We start from the raw sequence: 21,845 nt of genomic DNA, 5'->3' as shown, positions 1-21,845 counted from the left end.
GCTTTTGTTCTGCTTTTCTCCACTGCACTCCACTCCACTCCACTCCACTGAAAGCTCTTTAGCTCTCTGCCATTCACGTTCTCTTGTCTGAGCCACGCTGCGGGGTGGGCAGGGAAGAGGTTGCCGTCCTTGGGTTCCAAGAGAACACCGGCTTCCTTAACATCAGAGCCATTTGTGAGGAAGCCAGTAACAGTGTGCAGAGTCTGGCATTGTGAGGCACTTGGGATCTGGTGCTAGCCAATTTCTGTCTCCTCTCCCGTCCTCTGTGTCCTGAAGTGGTTTTTGTCCACAGTCCCATGTGCTCTTTCTCTCGTCCTGAGCCTTTATACAAGCTTTCCCCTCTGCTTGCCTTTTTTCCCCATCCTTGAGCACGGCTCCGTATTCCCTAGGTTACCGAGCCTCCAGGAGGGCATAGTGTCCATAGTAGTTGTGCTTACCCTTGCTGTAGCACTTGGCAGACTGTGTTGTCTGCTAAGCTCCTTGACAGCATAGGCTGCTTTATTAGCCCTTGCAGCCCTTGGACTTAGGTCAGGGCATGATGTAAATACGTGCTGAGGGAATCAGTGACTCTTGGTGTCCCGTCTGCCCCCTCCTCCAACCCAGATTTCTCTAGGTTAGTCTAGGTGAGTAGCCACAATTGCTGGAGAAGCATACATTTCTTCACAGCTAAGTCTGGATTTCTAAACACATGTCCCCTTGACTTCATGGTTGGCAAGGTTGGCAGCTTGGCAGTTGTGTTCCCTCAGCCCCTCTGGGTAACTACAGTAGGACAGTTGGACAGAGTCAGGTTTCCTTGAGTGCTGATCAAGTACCAAGCACTGTTAGGCATTTTCATCTGTTTCATCATTTGGTTTCTAACAGGCCTCTGAGATATAAGTCCTAATACCTTTTTGTAGTTGAGAAAGTTGACACTGAGTGATTTAGACTTGGCTCAGATCACAGAGCGGCCAAGTGGCAGGCCTGGGATTAAAACCTTGGGTATTTCCTTGTGGGCATGTTCAGAAAACTGCTTCAGTCTTAAAAGGACAGCAGTGTTGTCAAGGAATGTCTCCCCAGGGTCACCAGTGACCCAGGGAGAATGCAGTAGAAAACAGCCCTAGTCTTTGAGATCATTTCTTGGGTGACAGCTGGTGGAGCTGCCGTGCTAGGGGACTCCATTATCCAGGTGATACAGTGGCAGTTTGAGCAACCCTAAGGAACCTTAGCAGTACCTGAGTCATGAGAAGCCTGAGGCTACTGGTCACCGGCCAGACAGACCCACTGATGTCTGTTGACATGCAGCCCTCGTCCTTTAACAGCAGATGCTCTTATTTTTTGTCAGGGTAAGTACTGTGTTAAGGAGAGTTAGTTTTAAAAGCTAAGGGTAGCATCCTAGGCAGTTCTGTTCTTTGACCTGATGATGTAAAGCTTTGGTGAGTCCTGTGGTTTCTTTGGCACCTTGAGCCCAAAGGCAGAAGTTCCTGAGTATCTGGAACTTCCACTAAATGAGAACCTGCTCTCTGCTAATCCACTCATACATATAAGCCCCATGGGAGAGTGGTGATCTTCAGTGCATGTCAGATACCAAATACTAAGAAACCAGGACAAAGGTTGTCATGGAAACCATTTTAATGCAGGAAAATGTTTCCACCAACTGCCAGGAGAAGCTGTAGGGCCTGCCCATCCCACTCCCCCTCCCCCCACCAGCTGCTCACTGAACCACAGCTGCTGCCCCCATTTTGCGCAGTGTGAGAACGGTTCTTAGACTTGTCTCATGGGTTCTGACACTTCCTTGTTGGGGAGCCAGAGTTTCCCTGCCAAGGAAGTACTTGCCCGCATTGCAGCACGTGTTCTGCTTCCCGGCTTGTAGAGCACTGGGTGTCTGGTCTCACACATAATCTTGTTCCACCAGTGATCCCGTGCTGCGTAGGTACGGTCTCCATTTCACTGATGTGGGAAATAGGGCTCAGAGATGAAGTTCTTGGCGGAGAGCTTGTGGAAAGGGAGATTCAAACCCAGGCGGGTCTGGCTCCAGAAGCCCTCTGTGCTTACAATAGGAACCCAGTCAAAAGCAAGGACAGTTTGTTCTTTTTGTTGCTAAACATTCCCATTTATAAAGTTCCCTTTGGAAAGAAAGTAATAAATGTGCAGTTATACAGACTCTCAAAGCAACTCTCCTGCCCCCTTCTGGTCTGGACAGAGAGGGGTTGGTGAGGTGGGTGCAGAACCGTCCAGGAGGTTTGAATGCCAGCATAACTGGCTGCTGCAGACAAGCAGAGTACCCTCCCCAGCTGGCTGGATTTGAACAAGTTCCTGAATTCTGCCACTCCCTTTTCAGCATCGGTGCTTGCCTCAGACCATCTGAGGACGGATGTGAGGGCAGAGAGCCATGGCTTGGATTAGACCAGTGGTTTTGTGGGAAAAGGGGGAAGCACATTGTAAGAACATGAGAATAATTTGCCTGTGGCATTCTGATTCGAAACTGATAAGAACTCTTCTGGAAGAGGGGCCCATGGAAGCACTGGTGGGCTTAGACCCGGAAGCACAGCATGGGAAGCCTGAGAGGGAATTTCTCCAGCCAGTCTGCCAAAGAGAAATCTCTATTTTTGTGAGCATGCCAAGAAGTGGCAGATGCTGCTTATGCCAGATGTGAGAGCCCAGTTGGAGGCGCGGACCGTCCCACAGACCCTCAGAGCAGCCACGGGCATTCAGCCTGGTGCCATGTTCATACCCTTTGGTTTGAAAATTGGGGATCCTGATCGTCACAAGTCACGTAACATTTCCCCCATTCTTCCAGTGTGTGTGTCGCAGATCCTAGCATTCCTACCCAGAGCAGGGTGGGACATCACCAATTCAGAGATCAAGGTCAGGTTTACATTCCTGTGGAAAGGTGACATGATCACTTAGTGTGAACCCTTGGGTTTAAGCTCCAGCTAATGCAGTAGGGGAACCTGGGTCCCTGCCTGGCATTAAAGACATGTGTCTTCACAAAGGTAGAAGAATGATACAAATCTGTTTGTATACAAGGCCTCAGCAGTCTGCTACCCAGTCCTTGTGTATGGTCTGGCTGCCAGCAGACATGAAGGGTGGATTCTCAGAAATCCCTGCAGAAGGGAACCTGCGAGAAAACACCCTGGATTAGGGGAGTACCCCATGGGCAGTTCCACACTTGCACGGTCTCCATTTCCTCCCACAGAGGAAGAGTGCTTGCTAGCAGTACCCCAGATCAGCTGGGCTCTTCAAGGTCCTTGGGGCAGCAAGGTGACAAGGCTAGTTACTAAGGGGAATGTCCAGGGGGACAAATGAAGGAGGCTGCCAGCCTGGACTCTTGGCTTCTAGGCAGTTTTCACAACAAATCTCCCTCATTGCCAGTTACCTCAGCTTGTCTGTTCTTTCCTACCTAAATTCCTGCCAGTCCACAACAGGAGCAGAAGGGGGAAAAGGGAAAGAAGCTGCAGGCAACCTTGCAAAACTTGTCTGCCCTGCCCAGCCGGAGTCTGTGGCTGCATGTACTGCTGCCTGGAGGATTACCTAGTTTCTACTTCCAGGCTGTTGGGGATGGCGAGACAGCTTCCTAGTCTCAGAGTGCCTTCCTTGAGCCTGTTAGGTGAGGCTAAGCTGCAGAATCCTGAAGGGCGTGCCCAAAAGCAAGCAGGTCTGGCCCTGGGGGGGGGGGGTGTGTGACACCACAACTTGAGCCTCATGTTGAAGGCCCCTTTTTAAACTTTGGCATAAAAATCCTTCTCCTTAGGTCAGGGTAAGAAAACACTCCCCTGGTGAATGTTTGGAACCATACTGAAGCCCTCACATTGGCCAGCTGGCCAACACTTAGTCAGCCATCCACCAAAGTCCAGTCTAACAGCTGATTGACTGGATTCTTTGCTGTAGAACTGGAAAGTCACTGAAGACAGCTGACCTGGAGCTTTTCCTCCCCATCAGAGAGGCACAGAAAGGAAACCAGAGGGCCCTGTTTTTTATAAAACAACAGAATGTCAGTACTGGCAAGAACCTTCTCCAGATGAAGAAATGGGTCCAGAGAGGGGAGGTGACCTGACCTGCCCAGGGTCTCAGGGAACTGGGAGCAGAGCCAGAGGTTCTGGCTTTGTAGCCCTGAGTTACAAAGCATTTGATCCTCCATGGAAATAAATATTAACAGTACCACTAAGTTACCACAGTCCATAATGGGTAGTCCTCATTCGCAGTGACTTTGCCCAAAAGGCTGTACATTTTCTAACTATAGTTTAAGTTGCTTAAAAAATTGAAAAGCCGGAATGTTCCATTGAGAATGCAGTCCCGTTAGGTGACAGGCTCCACTGCATGGCCTAAAATTAATCAACGTTTATCGGCTGCATAAAGGATGTTGTAGTGGGATGTTTTATAGAGCAGGTAAACGGAAGGGGTGGCAGCCTCGGGGAACACGTGGTGGTTCAGGGCCGTGTCCATCTCATCCACATACTCCACCTGCAGGGCGATGTTCAGTGCCTGAGACAGGGCTGTGATCTGGATGTGGTCACACTCCATGGCCATGGGCTCCACTTCCTGCAAAGGCCAAAACGAAAAAACAAACCCAGATTAGGGAGGGGGCCTGGCAGAGGACAAATGAGAAGTCCATCCCTGGCTTTCAGGGCCCTGGGTCTAAGCATCTGTGCTGGGAGATAATCTTCACAACAGCTCATCAGGTGGGTACTGCCATGCCTAGTTTCTAGAAGAGGAAACTGAGGAAGAGCAGCCGGAAACCCACTAGAACTGCAAGGCTTGAATCTAAATCTTTTAGATTCCAGACTCTAGTGGTATGTGAGAGGAGAACACTACTTTGAAGAATCGGGGTAGAGGTAGACAAGAATTTTTGAGCTTTAGCTTGGTAATGCACAGAACCAAAGAACTTCAGCAGACAAGGACGGTCATGAAAGGATTTCAGAGAGGGCTAGGCAAGTGAGTGAGTCTGAATGCTGAAGAGGCCACAGAGAGGCAGAGATGGTGGCAGGCTGGCAAGTTTGTCCCACCTAACAGGGGCGGCCGCCACTCCACTCCTGCTGGTTGCGGCCATGCAGAATAAGGCCCTGGGAGCTGGATCCCGAGAGAAATCCAGAGTCAGGAGAGCTGCCCAGGATTTAAATGTTGGCGGATCCGTTTAGATAAATACCCTCCATCATAAACAAAACACATCTTAAGACACACGTGACTCGGGGGCCCCTAACCCTGACCCTGACAATAACCCGAACCCTAACGTACGTGACTCGGGGGCTGCTACTCTCCAATTCTGTAAACAGGGCAGTCCAAGGCCCTCGGTTCTCAGATGAGAAATCTGAGGCCTGGATGGGGGAAGTAACTTGCCCAGAGCCACACGTTCAGGCAGTTTAAGTAGGATCTGTTTCCGGCTTGCTAATCTTGTTCTTCCAGTTACAAATGCAGATGCGACATCAAGTCCCCTGGCTAGGGATGATGGCACTCAAGTCTCCTGAGGGGAGAGGGGCTTTCACGGCACTTTCCCATGGCCCACACACTGACTGCCCTGTCCTCCCCAGTGTGTACAGTCCCAGGAGCTGGGTATTACACAGCAGGTCCCAGGGCTGGGGGCCCAGTCCCCAGAGCTTGAGACCCTGAGGACCTACATGAGTACAGAAATCCTTGATGTCCATCTCCTCATCAATGAAGTGTCGGAAGAATTCCGCGCGGTTCTTGATGAAGGCGGAGGTGAGCAGGCGCAGAAACTGCACGATTTGGTCCGAGGCGCTCTGGTCGTTGAACACCTTCAGCAGGCTGGACACTGAGCCGTCCTTCTCTACCAGCTCTACCACACTGTAAAACTGGACCCCGCCGGGCTGTCAGCTGGGAGGCACAGGCAAGACCGACCCTCCCCCACGGGACTCTCTGCATAGGACCCTCCCCCTCAATGTGTATTTCCATTTTTAAATCCTCAAATTGAGTTTTGGTCCCAGTCAGTCTGGGACCAAAGCTAAGTAGAGGGTGGAAATGTCCTGCAGTGTGTACCTTAGCCCAGAGTCCTGTCTAGGGGACAGCAATTGGGTCTCCTCCCGTCACTGTGGTGTCTGGGATTCTTATATATAATTTATAATTTAGCATCCCTCTTCACTAAGGGATCAGGAGTAAGGTGGAGAGGGAAAGGATGAGGGAGGCGGGGGGATGTTTCCAGCCTGAGAGCTACTGCCCCAAAGGAGGTACTTCCTTCCTATGGGAGGGCAGGGCCCTGGGTTCCCTGTCCCCGCACGCAGGAAGCAGCTGTCCTCCAAAGCCATGGGCTGTGGGGGGCTCCAGCCACTGCCCATTCCTCTCTGCTCTGCCAGCATAGAAGCACCTGGACCCTCAGCCGTCCTGCCCAGGTTAACTTACAGCATTAAAGAAGTTTCGGAACTTGTGCTCCTCAAACCCAGCAGCCAGAAGGTCATTTGGGGTCTGCAGGACACGTTCTTTGAACCTAAAGGGGGTAGACGGATGCTTACGGGGAAGTGATGATGGAGCACTGCTGTGACAGTGTCTTCCCACTCTCACCCAATGCTCCCGACACCTGAGGAGGGTGTGTCACAGGTGACTGCCTTCTCCCTTTCAGAGCACTTCCACACCACAATCTGGGTAACACACTGAGTTCTGTCCTCCCCAGCATATACAGTACCCATTTCACAGATTAGGAGATAGAGGTAGTCACTACCCACTCCGAGACATGTTGCTCCTAGCTTCCAAAGCTTCCTGAACTCTCTCTCTCCTTCCTGTCCCCATAGTTCTTGTCATATGACCACCATCTCTGGCCAGGGCCATGCCCAACCTTCCCATGCTCCCAGTCCCTTCACAGGGCCCTCCGGAGCGACCTAGCACAGCCTTCTCCCTCAGGACACAGCTCCTCAGCACAAATGTCCAAGGGAGGACCCCAGCCTAGCTCCCCAACCTCCTCTCCCTTCTCAACTTCCCTCCCACCCTAGGGCCACTCTCCATTTGCACTGCATTTCCTAGCACCCTGTTCCATCCACCAGCGGCCTGTACTTACTCTCAAGAGCTAATTGTTCAGTTTTCAAGATTTTTTCAGCCAGGTGTTAAAGACAAACATTACTTAAAGTATGCTATAACACAAAGATAAATATGCAAAACTCAGTTTCTTAACTATCTCTACCCTTGAGTTGCTGTTTGTCTGTTGTGTGTGGTGGTGGAGATAGGACTGGGCTGTGGGATGTGTTTATCTCTTCCTTGCTTCCTGCTCAGTGACCCCATGGTGGTAGCCTGAAAACCAGTCACGAAAGGAGTATTTATACCACAGAAAGGGTTAACACCACCACCAGTCAGGCCTCCCTGCCCCACGGCTGTGAAAGCTTTGTCGGCACTGGCCCCCTTTAAACCTGGCCCAGTGGCCCTTGCTGTCAGTGCTGGCTCATCCCTCTCTGCTCCCGGCGGGCCCCTCACAGTGCCGCCCCCTTCCGAGACCAGTGCTGGCACTTGGGGGCATGGCGAGGAGCCCTAGCAGCCCCTGGCCCCAGGACACGTGTAGCAGCAGACATGAGGTACAGAACAAGCGACTGGTCCGTGGAGGGAAGGGAACAGCCCGTGCTAGAGGAACCAAGCAGGAGGCTCTGGGGGGCCAGCTGGCACTGGCTGTAGTACAGTCTGTCCCCTCCCAGTGCGACAGGAAGGGGGTTTTCACAATGAACTAAAGGCCTGAGGGGGAGGCTCAGTTGTCTCGTTGCAGGGGAGGGGGCAGAGAGGAGAGGTGTGGCATGTGTGGAGCGCAAACATCTAAACCAGGAGGGGGAGGTCTGTGCTGTCCACAGTGGGTGGGGGGGACCCCCTGTGTTTGCATTTGGCAGCCCTGATGTTCAGCTGCCCTTGGGCTTTAGGCCCCTCCCTTACCCTCCCTGAACCCCCGCTGCATTCCCACATTGATTGCTCGCCTATGACTGCTGCCCCCTGTACCGAGGACTGATGAGTGCCACACAGGCCCAGCCAAGACCAGGCCAGGACTCCCACCCAGCAAGATGAGTGCGGGGAAGGAGGACGGCACTGGGACTTGGGCGAGGCTCTCTCTGCAGCACCACCAGCTTCACTGTGACCTCCCTGGGCAAGGCTTGTAACCTTCCCAAGGCTCTGTACTCTACCGTAAAATGGGGGTACCGCCACCCTGAACATCTCACTGCCCAGTGGACACTCCTGCGGGAAGGCTCGCAGACATTCTGGACTCGGCATCACCAAAATGGAGCTCCTAATCTTCCCGCCCCCTCTGCAACAAGTGGCTTTTCCATCCTGAGAACACTCTGGCAACACACTTAGCAGTCATCCTGGACTCCTCTGAGCTCGTGCACCCCACCTAACCATGAGCAAGTCCTGTTGACTACAGGAATCTGGAAACCAGCCCATCCCCTCCACCTGCCCATGCTGCCACTATCTTCTCCCTTCTCCGAGCACATCTCCCAGTCTGTCCTGTGGCTAGTGGCCAGCAGGCCAGGCGATGCTCTGGTCAGACCCTTAGAGGATCCATCTCATTCAGGCTGAAATTCAGGGTCTTTATAGAGGCCCAACGAGGCACTCCCCACTACCTCCAACCCCTACTTAAAACTGCAACACCCCCACTCCCCGCCTCCATCTTAACAACTTGGCCACCTTCCCCATCTGGTTTTTTCCTGTAACACTTCTTGCCATCTGACATCACATGCGGTCTGTTTTCTCCTGCTAGCTTGCCTGCTCCAGGCAGGAAGTTTCTCTCTTCTCTGCTGCATCCCCAGGGCCTACAGCGGGGTCTGTGTGTGGTGTCCTGCTAGGTGATGACTGCAGGGAGGGAGGGTGCCCTGGAAGGAGTGCGAGGGTGAAGCCCAGCATTCGGGGCTAGGCTTTGCAAGCATCACCGTGCTGAGCCCTCAAAACACCCTGAGTATGCAAGATTACCCACCTTCCACAGATGTGGAAACAGGCTTAGAGAGCTGCGGTTACTTGCCCAAAGTCACACAGCAAGTAAGGTAGAGGGAGGTCTGGCCTCAGAGCCCTGGAGGACACAGTAGGGAAAAAGCCCTGCACTGGACTGCACTGTCTTGACCTTGCAGAGCTGCAGGGAGATGGAGGAGGAAAGTGACTTGAGATAGGGGACTCCATCAAAAGGGACTCAGTCTGTCCAAGAATGACTCATTCCAAATAAAGAACAGGTGGCCTAATTTCTATCCCTTTTGAGGGAATCTATATTTTGACCAGGAGATGATTGTCTTAACCTAGTCATTCTCAATCAGGGTTGATTTTTCCTCAACCAAAGAGGTTTCTGATGGAGTCTGGAGACATTTTTGATGGTCATGGCTTGGGGAGGAAGGTGCTCTAGGGGCGCCTAGCGGGTGGATGCGAGGGATACTACTAACCACCCTATACTGCCCAGGACCACTCCACAAAAAGAATGATCTAGCCCGAAATACCAGAGGAGTGCTGCTGTTGAGAAAGCTGCCCTCACAAAGCAGGTCTGACACCAGGGTCCAAGGATCAAGCCTGAGTACTCTGACCTACGGCCACTCTGTGCCTGTGTGTGGTGGGGGAGTAGCTTCATCTGATCCTCTCAGGGCAGTGAGTTCCAAGATCAAGGTCTTTTAGCTCCTTGCTGTGTTCTGAGACCTGACATCGTCTACTGGGAGTTGGGGAGAAACAGAAGCCTGCCCTAGACGGACTGAATTGGTACCACATTTCAAAAGGTCCAAGCAGTTTGAGTAAATGGTGATGCAATAGAGGCCCTGACTTGAGCCTAGACACAAAGGTCTAAAGGGTGGCTCTTGGGAGCAGCTGCTGGACAGAGACCTTCCTCAGCATCAGGTCAAGACCCAAGGCCTGACTAGGTAGATACCTGGTTACACACCTTTAAGAACAGGGGCAGCTGAAATTACTCAGAATAGGCAAAGCGTTGTTTTCCTCTTGGAGTGAGTCTTCAGAAAGGCAACCAATGCAACCCACCTAGGCGGACTTAAGTCACTGGTTCCATCCCAGACCGCATGGCTGCCCCCACCCCGCCCCCACGGCAGCTCACTCTCCAGGTTTGGCAGGCCTGTGCCTAGGAAACCCCATCAGGGAGACCCAGGGCACCCAAGCCTGCCCAGCAGTCCCTACATCCACTCACTTGAGGACCTCCCTGCTCTTCCCCAGCAGGGACTCCAGGTAGGAATAGCCCAAGGCCCGGTAGAAGCAGTTCCCATCCCCCTTGGTCTTGCGGATCGCGGTGAACCTTTTGCTGAGTTCCTGTGGGGCAGAGAAGGAAATGTGGACGTCTGCACCACCATCACCCCTCCTGTCATGTCCTGTGGGGGCCAGGGCCCCTACCTCCCCCAGGTAGCACCTGCTGCCTCTCAGAGCCTTCACAGTCTCCCAGCTATCCTCCATCACACGGAAAGCCGTGCTGAGCCAGTCCTTGTGGCAGGCACCGAGTGATGAACGGGTCATGGCCCACCCTCCGGCAGCCTACAGTCTGGGGAATATGGACCATTACACAACTGACAGGACGAGAAGCTCGGGGGCGCGTCGGAGCAGTTGTATCAGAAGTCTAGGGAGGCTTCCTGGAGGAGTAGCACTGAGGAGCAGAAGTGGTGTGCATGGCACAGGGGAGGGATGGCTAAGCAAAGCCCTTTGGGGTGGGGTGGGGTGTAGCTGAGCAGTGAGCCAGGAGTTTGTAGAAAAGGCCGCCTCAGACGTAAGGAAGCAGTCTGGCCAGCCCTTCAAACAGGTCTCAAAAGGTGTGGCCCTCCCTAGGCCACCCACCTCCAGCTCTGCTCTGAGCTGCCAATTTCCCTCTGAAATGTCCTGGAGTCTCCTTGGGTGCCTCCTGGAGCTACAGGCGAGGTTTTTGATAGTAAAGCACGGTCTTCAAGGTGTCGGGGAGTCCCTACTCCCACCACAGCAGTGAGAAGGCTTGGGGTTGATGGGGCCCCTCTCAGCCCCACAGGGAAGGTCCTGCTCCCTGAGAACCGCATCTCATCTCCTGAGAGGGCTCCAGGGTACATGAGTCCCTGCGGCTGCAGGAGACAGTCCTCCCAGCGAGCAGAGAGAAGCAGAGGCATGCTGCCCCAGAGATGGACAGAGCCCAGGCTGCTGCTCCTGCCCTGGTTTTGTGAGCTGTGCCCCTGCACGCTTCTGGCAAACTCCTCTTCTGCAAAGCCCAACTGGAGTGGCCCTTTGCTGCTGAGATGCCCCAGCACTGTGGTTATGGATCCAGCTTATGAGATCCTTTTGAGATTCCTTTTCCGAATCCCACCTTCTCCACTGACTGGCTAGAGGACTGTGGGCCTGCCATTTAATATTTGTGCTCCCTTTCCTCAGCTGTAAAATGTGGATAATAAAAGTACTGGCTTTGCAACATTATAATGTCTCAGTAAGTAAAGCACTTAGGATAGTACCTAGCTTTAAAAAAATTTTAAAAATTGCTATATATACTGCAACCAAAAGATTTCTCACTGAGGCAAATGCCCAACATCAAAATATTCTGGGAGCCCTTGAATTTGCCTGGGAGCCTGGCCCCAAGACTAGGACATTCTGCTTTCAAAGTGGCACCTCGGACTCCAGTCCCAGCTCCAGCACATTAGCTCTAAGATCCTCTCCCCTGCAAACCTCTGTCTCACCTGGATTTTCCTCTGGTAAATCCTGTTTTCAGGATGATCCCGAAGAATTGATAGAATGTCACATTTTTCTGATATTAGGTTGAAAGGTGTTTCACTCTGAAAAAGAAGCAAAGCTGTGACAATTTCAAAGCCACTAACAGGCTTCCACCAAGTAGCTCCATAACATAGGGAATGGGACCTTGCCCCAAAAGGCACGTTACCAGTTATCTTGGATGTCAGTTCCCTGGACAGGGCGTCACGGTCGGCTCCATCGTGTATGGGTGTCCTGTAACTTCCGAATGGATTCATTTTAGAGTATAACCCCTTGACCTAGTGAGCCTTCATGCTGGAGTATGCGCTCTCCCCTTGTCACCTGTCCTTCCTGTCTCACTCACTCACTCTTTCATTAGCCACCAATTCCTGAACATCCAGCCTGCACTAAGCACTGTGGGATAAGCTGGAAATAGAGGTTAGAACATCCGGGTGTTCTACCTGCGGCACCACCTACCGGCGGAAGTCCATACTGCAGCCCAGCTGGAGTCTGGTCAGTTCCAACCCAGAGATAGCTTCCTGGCCCAGAGGCAGGGCTCTGGAGGGCTGAGAGGAAATCCACAGGGAGCAGGTAATGGCAGGAGGCGGCTTTGGAGCCGCCTTCGGAGCCAGGGAAAGTGCAGGAGGCATCTCTGTTCTAATAGTCAATTCCCTGCAGCCTCCTCTCTGTCTCAAGCTGTTTCTGCCCAGAGAAGTGGCAGATGCACCCCTGCCTCCAGCCCATCCCTAGACGTGCTCTGATTGCAGCATGAAAATAATGTACGAGGAATCGGTATTAAAGCCAATGACTCAGGTCATTTACTTTAAGAGAAGTGGCCCCGGTGCCCGGTGTTCAAGGGGACAGTTACACAATACTGCACAAGTGACCAGAGTTGGCCAACCAGATCATGACAAGTATTCTGGGGAGCTGAGGGAAGGCTTTCGGTTTTGGATAAAAGGAACAGAGACAGCATGTCCTGGTTCCTTCCTCCTCCTCCCTGCCTTCAATGCCTTCAATGCAGATGCGGTGTCTACATTACAGCAGCCATCCTGTGACCATGAGGCTGCAAGCTAGTATGTGGGAAACGGTTGGATGATCTGCTGCTATCCTAAGTCCAAGATGTAGAGAGTAACAGACGCCATGATTGTGCATCTCTGATGTGCCAAGCTCTGGGACAGAGACATACATACCCCATTATCTCATTTATTCCGCACTAGCAATTATACCCACTCTACTAACAAGGTCAGGTTCCTTGGGCCAGGAAGTGATTTAATCCAGATCTGGCTCTGAAACCCACGGGGATTCTACCAAGCCAAACTGCTAGGCAAACAGAGCTCAGAGTCTAGCTCTTGAGGCAACAAAGCTGCTAGAACTTACAGGAACACTATGTACAGGGCAGACTAGGGCCTCGGCATCATCAGGCCAGGTCCTAACCTCCTGCCCCTGTGGTCCCAGCCAGGCAGACAGCCTAGCTCTCTACCCAGCTCAGTGCCTAGAGCAGTGTCCCCAGTCTGAAGACACTTGTCACAGAGGGAACAAAAGATGGTTTACAGGTGATGTCTGGACATGTCAAAAGACGGGACATCTGGAGGAAAAGTTGTTCTCTTTTCAGTTTCCTTCAGTCTTTATAATAATCATGCCAAGGAGAAAGGCAGCTTCCAACATACCTTTAAATCCTTTCCGCACTGCTAGTGTCTTTCGGCCAGTGAGTATGGAGCCTAAAAGTGTTCCATTTTCTTTAAGCTCTACACCCAACATGGGACTTGAACTCACGACCCAGAGATCAAGAGTCACAACTTTACTGACTGAGCCATCCAGGTGCCCCAAAGGGTTCCATTTTCATTTGCAGTACTTTTTAAAATGTAAAACAAGTCAGCTTTGGGGGACACCCATCTGGCTCAGTCAGTAGAGCTGTGACTCTTGATCTCTGGGTCAGGAGTTCAAGCCCCTCATCGGGCACAGAGCTTACTTCAAAACAAAACAAAAAAGCCTGTTTTATTGACTTGGTTGGCATTTTTATGAGATGTGAACATGTTTTGATCTATTCTAAATCATGGAAGAGTTCCATTATTGGCATAACAACTGTTGCTGTGCGGTTCGTTTTGCACTCCTACTACTCTGTGCTGAAAAAGGACCCTGTAAGTTTCAGAATAAAAAAATCCACTTCTGCTGCCTTGAGGGAAAAGCAAGGTGACCCTCTGGTAGGTTTCAACACAGCCGGGGTGCCGGCCCTACAGCACCGTCTCCCTCACACTCTCGCTTCATTCCAGACTCCCATTACCCACCTCACTAACAAAAGGCTCGTTTCTAGAGACCGCGGACTTAAAACGTTGGCTCGGGTCTTTCTAAATGTGGGTTAAAAGCAGTACCACTGGTATTTAGTGCTGCTTCTGCCTGGCCTGCCCCAAGCAAAACCCCAGCAGACAACAGGTGGGGGAATGTGTAGTTGGCTGTATTTGGTCGTTTCTGGGAGGACAGTGACGGAGGCATGGAAAGGAGTGACAATGTAAAGATAAATAATGAAGACGGTAACAGTGCGCCATCAACAGTCAAAATGAGAATACAGCACTGGGTCAGGGAAAGGGACACGCACCCTGGACCAGGAAAGCTGATCCAGGTTTTCCACTGGCCATAACATAAACTTGGCCTGTGGGGCAAACTTCCTTAGGCTATTGAATTTAAAGGAAAAATATTAAAATAGCAGTTTGGGGCACGTCTTGGCCGCTGAGGATGGAGCCCATCACACTCGGGGTTTGAGAGTCCCACTGTCAACACTGGCTTCCCCTTCGTCCCTGTCCCATGCCCGCCTCATAGGTACTTCCTGTGGCACACGTTTCAATGAGTACCTTTTTATTGAGGGAAAGTATTTATAAAATATTCCCCCATAACCTCTTTTAAGTGTCCACCCATGGTTGTGCAGCTCTCACCCCCTTCCGTCCCCGGAACTTTTTCATGCTCCCCACCTGACACTCCACCCATTAAACACGAACTCCCCATCCCCGCTGCGGCCATCCGACCGTCTCTGAATCTGCCCAGCCCAGGGACCTCATGTAAGTGGGATCCATTGGTCTTAAAACTAGAGTTGTTTTATGTATGCCCATGTCTTTTTTTTTTTTTAATTTATTTGAGAGAGAGAGATCATAAGTAGGCAGAGAGGCAGGCAGAGAGACAGGGGGAAGCAGGCTCCCTGCCAAGCAGAGAGCCCGATGCGGGGCTCGATCCCAGGACCCTGAGATCATGACCTGGGCCGAAGGCAGAGGCTTAACCCACTGAGCCACCCAGGCGCCCCAGTATGCCCATGTCTTAAGTGTGCACAGATTATTCTACAGATACTGTGGCCTTTTTATTTTGCCTCACCCAATACTATTTTTTTTATTAATATATAATGTATTATTTGCTTCAGGGGTACAGGTCTGTGAATCATCAGTCTTACATAATTCACAGCACTCACCATAGCACACACCCTCCCCAGTATCCATCACCCAGCCACCCCCTCCCTCCCAGCCCCCTCCCCTCCAGGAACCCTCAGTTTGTTTCCTGAGATTAAGAGTCTCTATGGTTTGTCTCCCTCCCTGGTCCCATCTTATTTCATTTTTTTCCCCTCCCTTTCCCCCATGACCCCTGTTCCTCCCTGCCCTGCCTCTCATATTCCTCATATCAGGAAGATCATATGATAATTGTCTTTCTCTGACTGACTTAGTTCGCTTAGCATAAGACCCTCCATAAGACCTCAAATAGTCAGAGGAATGTTGAAAAAGAAAACCCAAGTTGGCAGCATCGCAATTCCGGACTTCAAGCTCCATTACAAAGCTGTCATTAAGACAGTATGGTACTGGGACAAAAACAGACACATAGATCAGCGGAACAGAATAGAGAGCCCAGAAATGGACCCTCAACTCTATGGTCAGCTAATCTTCGACAAAGCAGGAAAGAATGTCCAATGGAAAAAAGACAGTCTCTTCAACAAATGGTGTTGGGAAAACTGGACGGCTCCATCTAGAAGAATGAAACTGGACCGTTTCCTTACACCATACATAAAAACACACTCAATACTATTTTAAGATCTGCCCCTCCTGACAAACGGTTCACTGGTCGGTTTCCTCCACCACAGGTGATGGAGCCTTGGGTTAGCTCGGGCGCCCCCCTGTGGTCTCAGGTGGATTTATCGGGGCAGCGTGGGGCATGGGGTTTTCCAGAATGCCCCAAGTCTGAGGCCCCTGCCCACGACCCCTGCTCCCCGACCTGCCACCACCACCTCCCCACCTCCCCAGCTCTGGGGAAAAACAAGAGTCTCAAATGCCACGGAGAACTTGGGCATAGCCTCAAAGTACTAGCCCATATATCTGCCACAATGCTCTTTGGGTTTGACATTGGCTAACTCTTAATTGTTATTTTATTATATTCTAATCGTGGCTGAAAATTTCCAGGATGTTATGTTGAAAGGACAGGCCTGGCAATGTCCTGTCAGACCGAATCAGGACACCTGAAAGGATCTTAGCCTTTAATTGCTGGTGTGCGAATACATGCTAACTTAAGTCAGGCAGAGGGCAAGTGGGCTTGGAAACAGCGCTTAGCAGGTTAAGTCGAGGCCTGCATTTCAGAGTGAGAAAAGGACATTTCTGCCTGGGACCCAGCCCCGTGCACTTGGAAGTGGGCTCGGCATTCAGACCAGGTTTGAGTCCTCATTGGGAGCCTGGCCTCGGTCTCCCTGGCCTGGTTTCCTCCTGCAGCCTTAAAACCCCGGGGGGAAATCCAAGCACATGCCGTGGCAAAGTGGACCCCAGCCTGAGGCCACACCCCCTCCAAGCACGTGGAGGGTCAGATTCCCCATGTTCCTATTTTTTTCTCCAAAGCCTCTGCAGACCGAAAACCTTGCCATGTAACCCCAAGCACTGCTCCAGCAGCCTCAGACCAGCAAAAAGCCAGGCTCCTCCAGCCCTGCACCTGTAGCCCCATCCGTGCATCCAACCACTTTGGTTCAAAACCCTGAAAACTTCTGGTGAAAAGGCTTCCAAGTGGGGATAGGGAGCGGCCCCCGCGAGGGTGATGGGGAAGTTCCAGTCCCACAGCACTGCCTCCCTGCATGGAGGGAGCCCTCCCCACGTGGAGCCCCATGTGCCCTGCTGTTCAAGGATCTCCAGGTACCCTTGGGAGTACCTGGTGAGTACTGATGGGATGGGCTGACAGGCTGCAGGACAGGGAGGGGCAGAGCCAAAAGGAGTGGGCTCTGGTAGCTCAGTCCAGCTGGCCCTGAAGGCCTGTCTCATGAGATGACATGTGACCCCAAGCAAGACCCCTGCCCTCCCATGAGTTCTCAGTAGGCTCCTCTTGGAATACGTACAGCTCAAGGTCTGAATTCAGTCTCCCTGGGCTTTCATGAGAAGCAAAACAGGAGGACAAGAAAGCTCCAAAAGATTAGGGTCCTTGGTCCCTTTTGTTCAAGGTTGTACCCCAAGTCCTTGGAACATTCCAGCAGCTGGTGCCCAGCAGGTACTCAGTGATCACTTGCTGAATGAAATGAAACCACCGTTGCTGGGCATTCTCTATAGCAGGTGCTGTGGATTATCTGCTTTAGGCCTTGAAATATGGTTTACAAATGGACATGGAGGCACAGAGAGGTCAAGCCATCTGCCTGAGGTTACACAGTGAGGCAGTCTTTGGTAGGGACTTGGACCCTGCTCACCCAGCACATCGAAAGTATTCAACAAAGGGAACCTGGGGGGGGGGACTCAGCTGATAAATCATGTGACTCCTGATCTCCGCTCAGGTCTTGATCTCTCCGAGTTGAAAGTCCAAGCCCCGCATCGGGCTCCATGCTGGGCTTGGGGTGTACTTAAAAACAAAACAAGTATTCGACAGACCTGGGTGCCTTCCTGCACCTTCTTATCCTCCAGGAACAGAACCCACTTGACCCTCATGTGTGCCCTCTTGTCATTTCCTGCCACCTCCTCAATGGTCAGGACTCACACTTCTGCCTACAGAGCCTCTCTCAAGGTACCCTTTACTGCACAGCCCTGAGCCCAGGGCTCCGGGGTGCTGGTGGGCCCCAGTGGGCAATGCCAGCCCGCGGCCAGCCTGACTTTCTTCCGAGGCTGCTCAAAGGGCATGGCTGACCGCAGGCTGAGTCAGCCTCATTAACCAGGCTCCGTACCCCAGAAGCCACGACTCACAGCGTGGCCCGACCTCAAGCTATTGGCTCTTTCCCAGTAGAGGCCAGAGCTTCCGGGGGTCACCGGGACAGGGCTCAGAACCTGGCCAACCGCCCCCTCCTCTCAAAAGCTCTTTGTCACTTCCCAAGTCTCCCCGGGGCCCTAGCCCTGGTCTTGCTTGCCCTGGACTGGGGTCTCCCCAGTGGGCTGCCGCTGGAGCTACAAGGAAACTCCCTTTGGTCTACATTAGGACAGGATGGAGGATACATGAAGGTATAGAATAATCCATTTTTTAACTGATGAGTGATCACGGTGTTTGGAGGCAAAAGATCTAGGGAAGACCTAGTGTCCAGAACTGGCTTCCTGTTGTTGCTCTGGCAAGTGAGCAAATTCTGTGACTTAAGAACAACACAGATTTGTTAGCCTGCATTTCTGGGAGCTCTGGGGGAAAACCCATTTCCTTACCTTTTTCACTTCCTAGAAGCTACCTGCATTCCTTGGTTCATGATCCCTCTCCTTCCACTGCTCCTCTCGTGAGCCCTCGCGTGAACCCTCCTGCCTCTGCCCCCGGCCCTGTTATAAGGACCTTTGTGATGACATCACAGGCCTCACCTGGGTGATCCAGGGCCCTCTCCCAGCTCAGTACCCGTAACTTCACCACACCTGTGAGGCCCTTGTCGCCATGTGAGAGACCTTATTCACAGGTTCTGGGGATCAGGTGTGGAAATCCTCGGGGAGCTGTTACTCAGCCTGCCCCCTCACGTGCCCCTTTTGTGGTGTGCAGCTAAGGAAACAGGGAAGATCCTGCGTCGGGGTGCCCACCCGTCTTGGGTCACAGTTATTGGCTAGCCTTGCAGAGACCCTGAATTCAGATCCCAGCCAGTCTCTCATTTGACGCCTGGACTCACATCTCCTAAAGGAGCCTCCGATTTTCATCTCTGGCCCTGACCTCCCCCTGACGCTCTGTCTTCAAACAGCCAGGAGCCACCAGGATGTCTGGCCAGCATCCCTGAGCTACTGTGCCTCAACTTCTCTCTCGCTCCACACCTGCCTCCCCTCTGGGGTCCAGCTCCCCCAAAGGCCCCCTCCATCCAGCCGGAGCTCCCGCCAAACCCGGCACCCCTCTTGCTCTCCTTTTTTCCCCATCGGCTCTGCTCCTGGGTCAGGCCAGAGTTGCCACCATCTGCCTTCAGGAAGGCTGCAACAGCACCGGCTTCTGCTCCTGCCCCCCTTCCCCACCATCCTCCAGGCTGCTGCACATGCAAGCCAGAGAAGGGCACAACTGTCCTCAATTTCCTCCCGGGGCTCCCCTCATGCAAGAAAGGACTCAGCCTTTTTAGGACATCCTCCCAGGTCCAACAACAGCCAGTCTTGCTTCCCTCATGCTCCCAGGGATCCAGCCTCAGTGACCCTCTTTGTGTTCCTCCAACAAGACAAGCCCATTTCCACCTCAGGGCCTTTGCACATGCTATTCCTACTGCCCAGATGCTCCTCTTCTTAAGACTCAGGTGGCATCACCTCCTCAGAGAGGTCCTCCCTGGGCGCCCTGTGTCATGTCACCCCTCCCCCACCACCCTGACCTGCTTTATTTCTTCAGTGCACCGGCTACTACGTAGGTTCGCTCGTTTCCTTGCAATCTGTCTGTCCCTCTACTTAAATGTCAACAACAGGAGGGCAGGGATTTTGTATGCCTGTCAAGACCAGATCCCCAGTACTTGGCACACGGTCATGCTCTAGATGCGGACTGAGTGGGCGGGTGAACAAATGCCTGAGCTTTCAGCCCTGTGTCCGCCACACTGCCAGAGAGATGACCCAAGGCAGCCCCCTTGTACTTGCCCGAAGTATGTTACGGTTCTTGCCCCCTCCCTGTGGGCAGCATCCTGAAGGGGTGACCATCTCCCTGTGCAGACGCGGGAGGGAGGAGGCCAAGAAGAACCAGACACCTGGGCCCACCGACTTCCAGGACTCTGTTGTCAGAGGGACAGCTGCAGCTAGTACCTGGGCCAAGCGCCCCACGTGGGTCACCTCGCTGTCCTCACACTGCCCATTGTACAGACACACAAAGTACTGCTGGGTGAGGGGGAGCTGGGGGGCGGGAAGACCAACCAAAGCCTCTTGGCTTTCCGAGGGCTGGAGGAGGCATCTGAACTCAGAGCTGTGCGACCCCAAGCCACCATAATGGCCCCCAGCCCTCACACTCTACAGGTCCCCTGGAGCAGGGGGCTCAGGATTAAGGGATTTTAGACCATCCTCACACCTAATCCCCTGCAGACTGCCTGACCCCTCCCCCCATACTCTCGAAGGTGCACTGATGTAACACAAGGAGCACTGGACTGGGAGTCCAGAGGCTTGGGTTCAAGTCCCAGATCCACCACAATCAGTCCCAGTCCCTTCCTTACCTGGGCCTCAGTTTCCCCACCTACCCAAGTTCCAGGTTTGGCCTGGCTCAGGGTGTCTCTGGGGCCATTTCTGCTCCAACAGGACTCTGAATCAGGGGTTCCTCTTCGCTTTGCCTAGACCCCTAATTCATGTGCCTCACAACTTGAGGCAGCCTCTCCATGGGCGTCCTAATGCACACACCCTCTGTTGATCTGCGGGATGGAGAGCATGTATCGCGACAGCAGCTCCGGCACTTCCTAAGTCACTTGTGGGGCTGGGGGAGAGGGGAGGTCTCCGATGGCCAAAGTCCTGAGTGGGTGGCGCCCTGAGCTGCCCACTGTCCTGGAGCCTCCCAGTTCCTGTTCCCGTCGAGGGTGCCTACCTTGCGCCGTCGGGGCGGCACCCTCGGGGACACCGGGGACGAGAGCTCCAGGGACGGGGGTCCTAGAGGCCAGGCTGGGTCCCCTTCGCTGGACGTCCACGGGAGACGGCGGGGCCTTACAGGGCTTTCCCAGGAAGGACGGGGCCCCCCAGCATCCGTCCCGATTCACCCCTCCGAGGGGTCCGAACGCCGCGGGAACCGCGCTGGGGACTGAGCCTGACGCTCTTCCCCCGTCCCGCGAGCGCACATGCGCCCTGGCGGCGAGCCCGCCCACCGCGCCCCCCTTCCAGCTCCTCCTCCCCCGCTTCCCCCCACGACACTGACCATAGTGACCGGAGCCGTCGGGCCAGGTCCCGCCCCAGCAAGGAGCGATCCGGTGCGGGAGGGCGCCACGGAAGCCACGGGCTGGCTCCGCCGTTGGGTCGGGCGGCGGGGGCCTCGAGGGCGTGGGGGCGAGCGGAGAACACACCCGACCGCTCCGCAAACCACAGGTTAGACCTCCACTGTGTCCCAGCAAGACACACGCCCCGCGATTGACGTCTGAAGTGGGCAATCAGAAGTCGGGACACAGGACGTCACAGAAAGTGGGTGGGACTTCACGTGCCTTCAGCCTATGCTTTAGGGTTCATTTGACAGGGTGCCGCCCCCTTTTAAAGACACAGAAAGCTTTTAACTGGCAAAGGAGTTAGCCCAACCCAGAAAGACAGGTCTTCATTTGTAAAGGCTGATGGGCTTTTGACCCAAACTGCAAATTGAAGTCTTCTGAAAGATCAGTTGGCTCTCATTAATTCCTAAACAAGGCCACGTTTAAATATAGTTTGTTCAAGATCAGAGGACAGGTGCTTAGGGAACCACGTGCCCAATAACATTAAGTAAACTGCCTGCCCTTGTGTAGCTTCTAAATAATGTTTTACCCACTTCCAGCTCATGAATCAGTAGGTTACCAGGCACCCAATTAATGGTTGTTGAATGAATGAATTTTCAGGATCGTTGATGCTGTGCCTCTGAAATTGTATGGCTATCTATGTATGGCACAGACGTGAGTCAGGTTTGGTGACTCAGCCTGCATACAAGCTCATTATTACTGAACATCAAACACGGGAATATGTCTCATTCAAACATTCATTCAGCAGACCTCAACCCCTGGAGGAGATGCTGTGGTTGGGGGAGGGAGGGTTTCTGGGGAAGGGGGCACCTTTGCCCCCTTCAATCCAATGCCCATTGCATGTGCCCATTTTACAGGTGTTAATACTTCCAGGTGCGTGTATTAAGCAATTGCCCATTCCCACACTCGCTGTCCCGCCCCAGGCATCAGGCTTGACTCTTGGACGAATATCTGTCTTCCAAGTGCGTATCATTTACTATGATGG

At 52.9% G+C, this 21,845-nt stretch overlaps 1 protein-coding gene across 2 annotated transcripts; it reads right to left on the bottom strand.

Annotated features, from left to right (window-relative positions):
• Positions 1-11: 11 nt before the first annotated feature.
• Positions 12-20,994, bottom strand: OTUB2 (OTU deubiquitinase, ubiquitin aldehyde binding 2). 2 transcript variants are annotated; one of them, XM_046007747.1, is made up of 6 exons: positions 20,800-20,994; positions 11,556-11,651; positions 10,064-10,182; positions 6,331-6,415; positions 5,592-5,786; positions 12-4,518 (listed from the first exon to the last, which is right to left on the bottom strand). In XM_046007747.1, the coding sequence occupies exons 1-6, from the start codon at positions 20,800-20,802 to the stop codon at positions 4,312-4,314; spliced, it is 705 nt and encodes a 234-aa protein (XP_045863703.1). In that variant the 5' UTR covers positions 20,803-20,994; the 3' UTR covers positions 12-4,311. The 2 variants fall into 2 exon arrangements, with proteins under 2 accessions (XP_045863703.1, XP_045863702.1); XM_046007746.1 differs by lacking the exons at positions 11,556-11,651; positions 20,800-20,994 and having other exon boundaries at positions 10,064-11,525.
• Between the last annotated feature and the right edge of the window lie 851 nt (positions 20,995-21,845).

Source organism: Meles meles, chromosome 6 (assembly GCF_922984935.1).
Source record: "Meles meles chromosome 6, mMelMel3.1 paternal haplotype, whole genome shotgun sequence".
Taxonomy (NCBI): Eukaryota; Metazoa; Chordata; class Mammalia; order Carnivora; family Mustelidae; genus Meles; species Meles meles.
This window is presented reverse-complemented; position numbering and strand designations above follow the sequence as displayed.